Source organism: Podarcis tiliguerta, assembly GCF_965153285.1.
Source record: "Podarcis tiliguerta genome assembly, chromosome: 17".
NCBI classification, from domain to species: domain Eukaryota; kingdom Metazoa; phylum Chordata; class Lepidosauria; order Squamata; family Lacertidae; genus Podarcis; species Podarcis tiliguerta.
Window position 1 is genome coordinate 10,983,447 of NC_139550.1, and position 13,487 is coordinate 10,996,933.

General features: G+C 42.0%; 1 protein-coding gene across 6 annotated transcripts in view; it reads right to left on the minus strand.

Annotated features, from left to right (window-relative positions):
* The window catches only part of NRG1 (neuregulin 1), a 492,259-nt gene that overhangs the window by 95,940 nt on the left and 382,832 nt on the right, over positions 1–13,487 (minus strand). The window contains exon 1 of one of the 6 annotated variants that reach the window (XM_083419880.1): positions 2,256–3,856. The exons of the other annotated variants lie outside the window; for them this stretch is intronic. Coding sequence (XP_083276006.1) covers positions 2,256–2,904 — 649 coding nt within the window. The 5' untranslated portion in view covers positions 2,905–3,856. Of the gene's footprint in view, positions 1–2,255; positions 3,857–13,487 lie in introns of those variants that run through there. 6 annotated transcript variants of the gene reach the window in all.

Below are 13,487 nucleotides of genomic sequence, written 5' to 3' on the forward strand. Positions count from 1 at the left end.
AATTTCAAATTATTGAACTCATAAGCTCTTCTCTGTTGTACAGAATGTTGCAGGCTGTGTATACGTTTGGTTTTGCTTCTTTACAGGTCTTTGTCATTTTGGTTCCTACGGGAAGCTGCTTTTTGTAAACGATGTTCAGTTTGCCAACTGCAGAGGGATGGCAACATTCTTAAGGAGACCCCCCCCCCCCCAAAAAAAAGGTGAGAAAGAAGCTTCCTCTCCCCATGCCCCCCATCTACCTAAAATTGGTTAAGCTCAGTAAGTCAACGTGACAAATACATGACCAATCTTTGTTATACTAATCAACTTTACTTGCTCAGCAATCTGACAGACTATCAACTCAGGTACTGGTAAGTTGTGCTTCAGCCAGTATTTCTGTAATGGATTCTCATGCAAAGGATCTCTGAAGGAGCTGTAATGTTGTGCCTTTTGAATCCTGTCTTAGCAGAACTCACATTTGGACTATTATAATAACTGGGCAAGATCCACAGCTCCTGCAGATGGGTGTAGCTGCACTGCTAGAAATGGAGATTTCTCATTATACCGTTCAAATCATCTGGTGCATGAAGACTCAATCCTGAACATACTTACTAGACAAAAAAGTCCAAATGAGCAAACATGCATAGGATTGGTCTGTAAATTTGTGGTATAACTGCTAATTTTTTTACATTTGACATACATCTGCCAGAAATGACCACGTGGTTGATTTATGATGCTCTCGAAATAACATCTCAAAAGTATATTAAGCCAAAAAGGGGGTGAAGAGGTAGGGAATAAAGCTTACAATGTTATAAGAACAAACAAATCAGTGTTCACCATTGCAAATCTCTGTTAAATATCATCACCCTCTCAAAACACACCCCCTTTGCATGTTTAATAGAAGTTCACTATTTATGTGTCATTTCAGTGATTTGCATTTCAAAAAAATGTTGGCAATTTTATTTTCCAACATAGCATTTTATTCTCTAAAATATGTTAATAGCAAGAAGTTCAAGTGAAAGCTAAAAGCTTGTTCATGCCCAGTCTCCTACATAGAGGAATAAAAGAAAAGGAAACTTTAGAGTTTAGATCTTCCAGTTTAAGCTATTTTGTGGAGCTTAGACACAAGTCAGTAAAGGATGGGGTGAATTTCAATAAATTTGTTGATGTTGTTTCAGAATGGGCAAGCTTATACATCTAAACAAATTGATATTTTTTTGCCTCCAATGTTTCCAGGGATTTTCTAAAAAAACATAAGTTATCAAGCTAAAAGCAACATCCTCCAAGCAGAAAATGGTTTGTCCTGATCCCAGATATTGAAACATGGCTGAAATTACTCAGTGGCAAAGGAAATACACTCCACACATGCTTAGAGTCTCTCATCTTTATCATTAAACCACACTCCCCAAGACAGAGCTCCCAATATAAAGACATTCCAGGGCTTAGCCTATGGCAAGCTATTGCTCAAATCTAGCCATAAATGGAGGGGTTATACATAATGGTATACTGGGCCAGAGAGACACTGGTGTAGTAGCTCATATCTGTACAGGTTGGTACCAGGCTCTAACTGGAAATATAAATGATCAGAATTACTGACAAATTTGCAGAGGGATAGTCATGCTTGGCATCTCTGCTGTAACAGACTAAGAGTCTTGTGGTACCTTGAAGACTTCACTGATTTTATGGGCATAAGCTTTTATGGACTGCAGCCCAGTTCATCATATGCTAGGAGTGCAGCTCACATTCCATACATCTGATGAAGCAGTCTGTGGCCATGAAAGCTCATGCCATAATAAAATTGGTTAGACTTTAAAGTGCCGCAGGACTTCATTGCTTTTGCCAAATCAACAGTTTTGTTTTTTCTCTTTGCACTAACCAGCTAACTTAAGGGGAGGGAGTATGAACGAGTGTTGAAGGGCATAATCTGTCAGGGACACAAAAGAATCAAGATCAAAAGGGAGTCATGATAACAGTCATATACAATTCGTTACTTAAATGTACCAGATGAACTGCTTGTAAAGTACCATCAGTTGAACAAAGTTATTGTCAGTATTACATGACTAGCACCCCTGCTTCCTCAAACATCTCTTTTTGCAACTTTAACAAAAGGACAGGCTAAAGCAAATATCTGAGCTAACACACTCCTCTTTAATTATTAGCAAATCTGTTAGTATCAATCGTATCATCACAATATGATTACTCTTTAATATAGATTGCACCTGTATTGTATGCATATGAATGGCAATTCTGCAAAGGGAATAGGATCGAATGCTTACCTAGTTTTGGTGGAGCTGTTTGGATATTAGTTTCAAATTCTTGTGGCAGAGATGTTGTCGTGGACCCTTTCACTTCAGGTTCTATACTAGGTGGGGGTAAGGAGGGCACTGAAGAGAGTAAAAACTGATCCTCTAACTGGTCACCTCTAGATGGAGACGGCTTAGAAGCAACCTCAGGGGGAACAGGTGAACCAGAAGGCTGCCCTGTGACTTCAAAGTTAGCTACATTGGTGGGTGCTGGAAAGTAAGAAGTATGTATTACAGATGGCACCCAAGCAGAGAGTGCAGTAGGATCCACGGCAGTCACTGGATCTTGCCCAATCCTATCTGGGTCAAGATGTGTTGGAGAATCATATTCAAAAATCTTGTCCACAAACACCCACTTGAGGCCAGCAATGCAGAGGCAGAGGCTGATCAAGCAAGCCAAGATCGGGACAATGCAGATCTTTTCAGAGTTGAGGCAGCCTGTCAGCCGCTCTGCCTCCAGACACACACAGCAAGTAGCAGCAAGGCCTGCTATTCCCTGCACCCTTGTGTCTGATGCTTGATTCTCTGGTATGTCCTCTTCAGCAGGAAGCCCCTCGAGTGATGGAGTGGGACTCAGCTGGTTCGAGGGGTTGGGAAAACTCTCCAGAGTAGCTTCAGACATATTTAAGCATGTATTTCTTCAGTTGAGCTCTCTTCTAGAAGGCCTCAAAAAATCTTTCCATTATCACTAACAAGCAAGCCAAAAGAGGGGGAAATAGATCCAGAGAAATCTTACCAGATCACAGCATAGATATCAAGAGTTCAAGTGTCAGAACACGATCCAAATAAAGGGGGAGAAATCCTTCCAAATATTCAGAAAGGAGAAAAGCCTCTCATAATGATTCAGCTCTTCCTCCTTGCTCACTTTTAAAAATTTGTTGTTTATAATTCCTCTCAAGCCATCTCAGTTCTTCACAGAGCGAAAAATAAGATGATTAAGGGAAAAGAAGAAGAATCTGAAATCCTGAGCAAAATTGTTTAAGTGAACGAAGAGCCCAGAGCAAGAGGCTGGCTTCTCACCTTGAGCATCTGAGGCGGGTGGCTGCTTAGATGGAGGAAAACACAGCCGTCATGCAGCAGAAGCAAAAGGAAAATCAGTAAGAACGGCAGTAGCAGCGGCGGCAGCAGCAGCAATGACAGTAGCAACAGCATCCTGTTGTGCGAAAGAGCCGGCAGAAAGAGGCTGAATCATTACAGAGCAGCAGGTGCCTGCTCCCTGGGTATCACTGCAACCAATATCATTACAGAGAGATTCGAAAAGGAGATAATGGCAACTCTGTCCTCGGTCCTTACCACCTCCCTCTTCTTTGTCCCTCCCCAGTATTCCTTCCCTTTAGTTCTTCTTCCCTTTCTTCTTTCCTCCACTCTGTTCTTCTGACATACAGATTCCCTCTGCTTCCCTTCCTCTCTCCCCACCCCCACCCCTCTGCAGGGCTGGTCCGAGTTAAATCAGCGCACCCAGCAACGCAGGACTGCCAGTGACTTCCTATTTCATCCAATTAGATGGAGGAGAGGCCATAAAATCTAAGGGAGGCATGGAGGAGCCAGTTAGACTCTCTCTCTCTTTCTCCTACTGTGTGGTCACGAAAGGATGACAATCGATTAGAGCAATCTAACAAAGCTGCAACGAGGATGAGGGTGGGGAAGGTTGTAGGTGGCAGCCTTATGGGCTGGACTTAATGCAAAGACTGTCGGATATCCGATCCCTCCCAGGGGACATAGGCCTTTCAGCTGCAGTTTCTTTCTGCCTGCTACCTAGAGATAAAGTTTGCCTTCTCATCAGTCTAGTAAGTAGAATTCATCACAGTCAACACGATTATAATTTAAAGGATAGGGTTTGTTTGCTTTTGTTTATTTAAATAGAAGCTTTTCAAGCATAAGATCCACGTGTTAGATTTTGGAATGAATATTTTAAACACAATTCTATATTAGTATTGCATTAGCTGTGGGGGGGGGGAAAACTGCTTGAAAAATACTTTGTTTTGTCTTCTGAAATTAAAGAGGACCAAAGCTAAAGTTTATTCAGTTTGACATCTTCCACTGTTTCTTAGTATTTACAAACCATTTACTAATTATATTGAGTAAAATGTCATCAGCTCCACTATAGTCCACTTTCAAGGACTATAAATTTGAGTAGAAACCAAACACAATTAACTGGCAAATAAAATTCACATTTGGTTTCCCAATGAAAAATGGTCAAAGGTTTTCTATCAGCGAGAATTGCAACAGACCGAGTAATTCCTATAGATGGTTCATGACTTGCATGACAAAGTCATGCCAAATAAAACTATTTATATTTGTAAGAAAAGGAATTTTGGGATACAGACCTCATTGCCCATTGCCTTCTATGCAGTTGTTTACACCAATAATTTATATTTTTTTAAAATGGCCAGGGACACCATTTTTGGAAGGTAGCCCCACAGCATATCCTTATTATTATTCCACAAGAGCACCAGTGTTTCCTATGAAAAGTTACCACAACAATGATTTTAAAATGTACATCTCTTTTAGAATTTCCCATTGAATATATCCAAGGGCGTGCATTTGTCCCACGCTGGGAATCTTGTCCTCCCACTTTCAGATCTCTGCTGGATCCATACTACTGAAATATATGCAATAGTTGTTCTCCTGATTTTGACTGTCGTTCTATATAAGATCAGAAGCAACGAAGTTATCAGGACGCCGAACTCGCCACCCTAATCTTAGTGTTCGGTGCTATTTCAGCAAAATATTAAAATGCAGCTCTCCCTCTTTATTGCTTCATATTGGATCCTTATTGCGCAAAAGAATAGCCTAAGTACGGCCATGGAAATGTAAGTAACATTTGCATAAAGCAGATTTATTGGCACTGTAGGAGCTTCTTTGGAGATTTTGCAACCCAATGTGTCAATATATAGTGATGGAACGTGCTAGGAACCCTTAATCAGCAGCTGCTGGAGACTGCATCAGCTTTCCTGGCACCGCTGAGCCTACTGCGTCTCTATGAGCTTTAATCAAGAGGCACCAGGGAGGAATTTTGGTTAATACTGATAATTCATCCACTCCAATGTAAGCCTGTAGAAAACAACATACCTTCCGTTCAATGCAAGCAAGCTTAACCACTAAAGGCACCAGATTTTTTAATGTTGAGCATTCTTTGCAGTAAGTGAATAAATCAGAATTCTTCCATGCGAAGTAGCTTCGCTTGGTTTCAAGGCTTTGGGGTCAGGGCGGTCAGCTTTTACTTCCAGAGCTGTCCTTTAAATTTCCAGTTCAAGTAGATGAAAAGGCCACCAGAGAGCCTTCCAGAGTTGGCTCAGCCACCAGGTGGAGGAAGAGCAAAAGGCGGTGCTGCCACAGGTGCCACCCTCCCCATCGCTTCTGCCATTGGTGGAGAAGCAACCCAGGTAAGGGAGGCTTCAGCAGCAGCAGAGCAGCATAGCCTTCTGTTGCACAGCATTGCTTGCTGGTCTGCCCCACCCTGAGGAGTGGAGAGAGATCACCTTAAGGAAACTGGGAACCTGGTGCCTACAGAAGTGTTAGGTGATTTGTTGGGTTTCTGTCATCCTTCTTTGTAAAAAGCTAATAAATTTTCCACAAGGATCTGTCAGGGAACTGCCATCAGCTCAGAGGCGAGAGATAGAAGGGCAGTTGTGTTACAGAGAGCCTCCAAAAATCTTGCAAAGCAGTTTCTCTTCTGGCGAGGAGGAAAGCCCCACCTCCAGTGGAGAAGAGGTGCAAGGACCAGAGGATGCTAGGAAGAGCCTTAACACCGAGCCTGAGCAAGCCGGAGAGGCGGGGAGTACGCCCTTGTCATCGCCCATCCTGCGCAGTAGTCTGAGGTGCAGGGAGGGGCAGAAAAGACTGGGGGTGACGAGACTTTTATGTCGGGGGAGGTACAAAAACAGAGCACTCCTGGATTCTGCTAGCGATTGAGCCAGACATGAACTTATGACGCTCTCCACTGTAAATAGTTTGCACCAAAATAAAGCCTGTAAAAGACAGGTCAGAGTCTTGCCTGGTTACTCTTGAGCAACCGCAACAGCACCTGACAGGATCTGTGCCTTGGATAGGTATTCTTGTGATATTGGCATGAACCAACTCTGTGATTCTTCTGTACAGTATACACATGTAAGCTTTAATTTGACTGTGGTTTAATGTGACTGTGATTCCACATGGTCTCCTGATAAAAAATTAGGCACTGAGCAGCATAAATAATAGCTGAAGTTTCATGTTTTTCCTGAACCTTAGAAATCAAAACCCTGTTCTTGAATAACGTAAGATAAAATCTGCATATATATTAGCCCAAGATTTAGGTTTCCCCACTCCTGATAATTCAGTAATTCGGTAATTGAAGGCACACATTAGGGCAGCAGTAGGAAAGAAGAAAAATGAAGATTGATGAGTGTACACATGATAGTTAGATGACGTTTAAGGCAAGGTGGACATGAGTTATATGAGAGGAATACAAAGCTATGCAAAACGCTGGCGCCCTGCATTGCAAATCACTGACACCCTGCATCCTTGATAACTCGAAGTTCTGGTCAATGTTTGGATGGGAGACCACCTGGGATTAAAGCTATTAAATGAAGAAGTCAGTGATTTTAACAACCTAGGGGTTGTTAAAAACACCACCCCATCAGGAATGCAGGCTCGGGGGGCGGGGGCAGGAGCCATGCAAAAATCACTTATCAGGCTTTGGAGTGTATGACATATATGTGTGGCAAGAAGCTTCCCATCCACGCACTGTGGCACAAGACATGCACTTTTTTGCCCTTCCCCTTAGCTTCACCCACACTCTAGCACAGCCTTTCTCAACCTGTGGGTACCCAGATGTTGTTGAACTACACTAAAAACTCATTGTAATCTATGGTTTGTGGACTGCAGCCACTGAATCAAGCATTTTTAATCTGTTAATAAACTTTCAGTTTCAGCATGTGGCTTGTGGTGAAGAAAAGATTCCCAGGAAATACTGTAGCGTGACTGTCTAGTTGTTGATGATTAACTATGCCAGAAAAGCAAAAGCAAAACAAAAAACCACTTCAGCACCTTAGAGATTAACAAAGCTTCTCTGTTATCCTTGAGCTTTCTTCAGCATAGGTCAGGCATCCCCAAACTCGGCCCTCCAGCTGTTTCGGGACTACAACCCCCATCATCTCTAGCTAATAGGACTAGTGGTCAGGGATGATGGGAATTGTAGTCCCGAAACAGCTGGAGGGCCGAGTTTGGGGATGCCTGACCTATGCTGAAGAAAGCTCAAGGATAACAGAGAAGCTTTGTTAATCTCTAAGGTGCTGAAGTGGTTTTTTGTTTTGCTTTTCTTTTCTTTGCTGCAAACCAAGCAACTTTTCTGGATTTTTTTCTCACATTATGTATGTGATTTTTTTCAAAAATACATAAAAATATGTTCTATTTCTGACCCACTTTATAGTGACTGTTCTCAGTGGAACAAATTCAAGTCTTGCAAATCCACAATTTTACTAGCATGTCTGCCTCCCTCCTGTGTGTGTGTGTGTGTGTGTGTGTGTGTGAGAGAGAGAGAGAGAGAGAGAGAGGAGATACTGTATCTGTATCATATAAACCATCAGAGAGAGATAGAGAGAAATTAGAATTAAGCCATCTTTCATTTACAAAAGCATCCTTGCATGATTGCTCAGACATGATTCTCTTGCCCTAGGTTATCAGGCCTCTGCTATCCCATCTCGTCTGCACAGCAGCGTTTTGAGCAACCTCCACATCCTTCACTCTTTTAATCTTTTCTCCTGTCAGCCTCTGTAGCCTATGCATCATTTCAGTCAGTTTGTTCTGAATCAGTTCTGCTTTACTAACATCAGTCTGGTACTGAACAGAACTGAATAAAGCATGGCAAGGGCCCTCTCACTAGAAACTACTTCCAGAGACCATGACTGAAAGCAACCTCAGAACCACATGTTCACTTTAAAACAAAACTCCATCCTTGAGTCGCATGCTGTACAATTGCCACCAGTTATTAACAGTGGCATTTGGCATAGCCAAAAACTATTATCAAGTGGGTTAAGATCTATGAGATTTAATAAAGTAATCCACATTAGGTGAGGGGGCTATAATTTTACTTTAGGACTGCAAAGTCAGTCTTAGAAAGAAATCCTTTTGTGAAATCATAGAACGTGGAAGAAAGGATAAAGTGATATAACAGAAAATGTAGAAAGAAAAGCTATTTAATGACCTGCATTCAGTGACATTAAGAGAAAACCAGAGAAAATCACTGCATACTGAAATATTGCATAAAGTGTAGAGATTTTGCAGTAAACTTGCTGCTGGTAACGATGCTTTGTGATTGACTTAAGATCTATTTCCAAGTCCTTTGTTCAAATCCTTTTTGATGATTCCCAAGGCTTTGCAACAGCTACATCAATAAGAAAAACGAAATACATTATCCATACCTTAACCCTGCTAAGCTATGATGCAAGTAACTACAGTACAGGCAAAAGAGAAAGAAGGAAAGTAGTTTTTCACCAAAATTCTATTTAAAGTTGTGGACTAAGTTAAACTAACATGAAGGAATAAACATGGCTGCCAGACTATCATGGAATTCCACTTTTGCAGACCTGTTTTGCACACTTAAACACTCTTCTCAATTTCATCTCAATTGAGCTTTTTATATTATTATATTCTTTCCTTACAGTCACGCTGTAACAAAAACCTCCTTCTGCTTTCCTTGTGAGGTAGGACAGTTGAGATATGCCCTTGCATAATTTATCGCTATTTATTAGCCCAAGGGTAGATCTTGGTGAGCCCAAGGGTAGATCTCATTATAATAAAGTGACACACAACAATTCAGAAGTTAATAATATAGACGGGAATTAAAACTTCATTAAAATATTGGCCAAAAGTCTGGATAAATGAACAAGTTTTTACCTATTTCCTTTATGCAGATAAAAAGGGGGACTAACAGATCTTCCTTGTGAGCCATATCTGAGATGCTGTCACTGAGAATGACCTATCTTGCGTCCTCATTCTTCACACTGGTGAGACCACAAGTAAGGCCTCTCTCCCAGACAGCAATTTTTGGGTCAGGAGGTATTGGAGAAAATGTTCTTTCTTTCAGGTGCTTGGGACCCAAGCCATTTAGTGATGAATTAGCAAGGGTTCTGAGCAGTGCTATTTTTCTAGAAGAAGTAGTACCAGAACTTCTCATGAACACCTTCTCTTAGAATGGCAATGGTGCTCGCTTGAGAGGTGCCGGAACTGAGTTCTTGTGAGTTGTCTTTGAAAAAAAAACCTGGTTCATGAGTGTATCGGGTAGAACATGCATGAAGCATGACAAGCCTTAGTCCAGGAAAGTATTTTTTGACATATAAACATGAGATCTTTTGCCTTCCTGCCAGACACTATATGACGAGAGATGCTTTGAATATAACTTGCTCTGCTTTCTATAATGGACTAGGTAAGTGCCATGGCTGAAAACGACTTAAAGGGGGAAAAGGGACTTACTCAACAGAAGCCCTAGGCAGGCAGGCGCTATTCTATAAGACAGTACCAGACAGTATGTGTGATCCCACATACAATTTGTGACTGCTATAAAAAAGAGGATGTATTGACAACTGTGGACAGTGTCAGTGACCTACAACACCCCACACAAAAAAGGGCTGGAGAATTTTCAGATTTACTTTATTTTGTGGCCAAATTGTGAACACTAATCAAGATTTGTCCCAGTTTAAATTTATATTCTTGCCAAGAGTTAAGCAGGGAAGCAATCTGTTAGCATCAAGGATTCTGTTGGAAGGAAGATAGATAAAGTAGCTTTCCAACATCCTAGTACAGGCGACTATTTTTACAAGTAAACTATTCTAGAAGAAAAACACTGTTTTAAAAGGAGAAATTGCTCAAAGAACCCTTCCACTGCCCACGAGAATGCAACAAATGTTTACTACCATTAATCTCGGTTGGCCACCCAGACCTAAATCTGTTTACTTTTTAGAATTAGCACAATTAGTCTTATTCTTGCCACTAAAAGCTGTCAGATTTTAAATATCCAGCAGCTGCTCCTTAAATTAGATTCACTGTACTCCCTAAATGGATTCCTCAATAGACCAGCATATTCTTGAATGCAGCAACCTCCTAGAAGATGAAGCATTTGTTGAAAGACAATTCTACATTATGCACCAACCAGATGAAATAAACAATTGAAGCAAAGCAAGGAGTCTTTAGGAATGTGCACCAGTACATTGTTCATTCACACAAAACTACAGGTAAACATCTACCGTATTGGCCCGAATATAAGCCACACCCGCAAATAAGCCGCATCTTTAAAATTCAAGGGGAAAATAGAAGAAAAGACAATACACAAATATAAGCCGCTCCCTTTAAATTCCACAGCCACTCACACCTGTAAATGGCAAATGTAAAAGAAAATCCTACAGTGATATCATAAAAGCCAATTTTTTGTAAGGTTGCAAATTTAAGCCGCACTTAAATTTTTCACGGTTGGAATTTGGAATAAAAGGCTGGCTTGTATTCGAGCCAATATAGTATATATTCTGGAAAGTGGTTTATCTGTCTGGCTATCTGTTCTCTATGGTCTGGCCACCTCTCAATATATTATCACCAAACTTGGTTCCTTTGGTGGGGACGGCGATCTTCATCTATCTTGGGACATCAACCACCATTTTGATTCAAGATGTCAGAGTAAAACATCACATTGGTTTGACTTCACCCATTTTTTGGCACAGGTTATGTCGCCTCTCAAAATATCGTCAAATCTGGCATGAGGGTTCGTGAGGTAGGAGAGGCAGTCTTTGTCCACTCTGGTAAACTGAAATGTGATTTTGCCACCCATGGTGAACGTCCCAGGGGCAGGGGGGTGCTGTGAGCGGCCCAGGAGGGTGCTGCCTGTGGCGAGTGTCCCGGGGGGGGCACGGCGATGTCAACCCCCCCAGGGATAATGCCCGGGGTGGACCACACTCACCGCACCCCCTTCCTCCGCCAGTGGCATTATTACTTCCAAATCAACAGTAGGAGTTTTGAAAATCTACACTTTTGCCATACAGCTCTAAACTTTGTTACCCCTTTTGCAATTTTGGTATGTACACATCTCCTGGCAATAAAAACTGAAACCACACACCCCTCCACCTGACAGGTGACATTCCAAGTTGGCTCTTTGTGGATGTAAGGCAGCCTAATTGATCATCAATGATCAGGCCATATCAAATCCAAGGAAGCTTGCATAATCAGATAAGTCATTAAGAAGATGCTGATTCTACTAAGAAAGCGGTATGGTAGGAAGAAGGGAAGAGAGGTCAAATTCAATGTCTTCACAGCTATGATAGGAAAAAGACAATTTCAGGCATGTTCTAACTGTGTTTTAAATGTTACGGTCCCTACGTACAACCCTTCGCAGAATTCTAACCTTGCTTTGACCGATCAGCAGGAAAGCTGAGCTTCTCCTGCTCTGTATCAGTACAAGCAGCTTCTGAACTGCTGCAAAGAACACAGTGCAATGCATCAACAAAAACAAAAATAGAATCACCAACCAGGTTATTTTAGTCCATCAAGCGGATGGACAATAGTCGCTTCCAGAATTGCTGCAGCAAGAAAAACGAAAGTGTTATAAAGATCCAGTGTAAAACGGGGAGGGGCAGAATTAATCATTTAAGCTTTTGCCATTTTTTTTAAAAAAGCACCCAAGATATTACAATAATTTTTTGAGCAGTAGATGTTGATGAGATTAAAAAAACATTTGTCTAGAGGGTCATAACTGTTTGCAGTCCGTTCTACTACAGCTCATTGTCCAGCCACTCCTTCCCACATTCTCGATGCACCAACCAACATCCATCAGTACAGGAAGCCTAATACATTATTGATGTGGATGCAGCAGCTAGAAAGTCTATGCATGCCGTTTACTTTTGAAATAGTAAGTTATAGTTATTGGCAGAGGGAACCATGAGGCTGTGCATTAAGGTGATGAGCTAGACCAAGAGTCTTGCCAAATAGAATAGCTAAGTAATAACAAATAATATTTAGGAAGGGGGGAACCCCCCCCAAACCATGTTTGATTTTGTGGGGACAGCAGAGCTCTGCAGAGCCCCAGCAGACAACCTCAAATTATTCTGTAGCAATTAACTGATTGTAATAGGCTTGCACATTTCCTTTGATCTATTAATGTGATTAAGTGCAAGTGTATTTACTCAGCAATTTCCAGAAGGCACGTGGTGTGAGCAGTGACAGAATTTAGCGTCTGCATGGAAACTGAATGAGTAAAAGCAAGAAGTAAAAAAAAAAAAAAGAACAAACCCCCCAACTCTATCTTTTAACATTTCAAGAAAGGTGAAACTGACATACATAGGACAGCGATGCTCTTTCCAAGCACACCTAGGAGCATCATGTGTAGCCATTATGTTTCATACTTTTTATTCTAGTAAAGTAACTCCAACCCTGGGAGGAAATTCACAAGACCAGGGGTCGGCACACTTTTTCAGCAGGGGGCCGGTCCAATGTCCCTCAGACCTTGTGAGGGGCCAGACTATATTTTGAAGGGGGGAAAATGAATGAATTCCTATGCCCCACAAATAACCCAGAGATGCATTTTAATAAAAGCACACATTCTACTCATGTAAAAGCACGCTGATTCCCAGACCGTCAGCGGGCCAGATTTAGAAGGCGATTGGGCCGGATCTGGCCCCCGTGTCTTAGTTTGCCTACCCATGCACAAGATGCTTAATATGGCTTCTGATTATCTAAGTATTAATTTTTAACCAACAGTATTCAACACTTTAAACCAGGTGTGAGGTGAGGTCCTGTTGCAGCAGCCTAGTTACCTAAGCTAACTGCTTGGAAGCCTATTTTGGCATTAAGCAGTATGCGCTGTGGGTTAAACCACAGAGCCTAGAACTTGCCAATCAGAAGGTCGGCGGTTCGAATCCCCGCGACGGGGTGAGCTCCCGTTGCTCGGTCCCTGCTCCTGCCAACCTAGCAGTTTGAAAGCACATCAAAGTGCAAGTAGATAAATAGGTACCGCTCCGGCGGGAAGGTAAGCGGCGTTTCCGTGCACTGCTCTGGTTCGCCAGAAGTGGCTTAGTCATGCTGGCCACATGACCCGGAAGCTGTACGCCGCCTCCCTCAGCCAATAAAGCAAGATGAGCGCCGCAACCCCAGAGTCGGCCACGCCTGGACCTAATGGTCAGGGGTCCCTTTACCTTTAAATGAAATAGCAGCATCAGTAGCAACAACAACAACAACCGGGTAGCT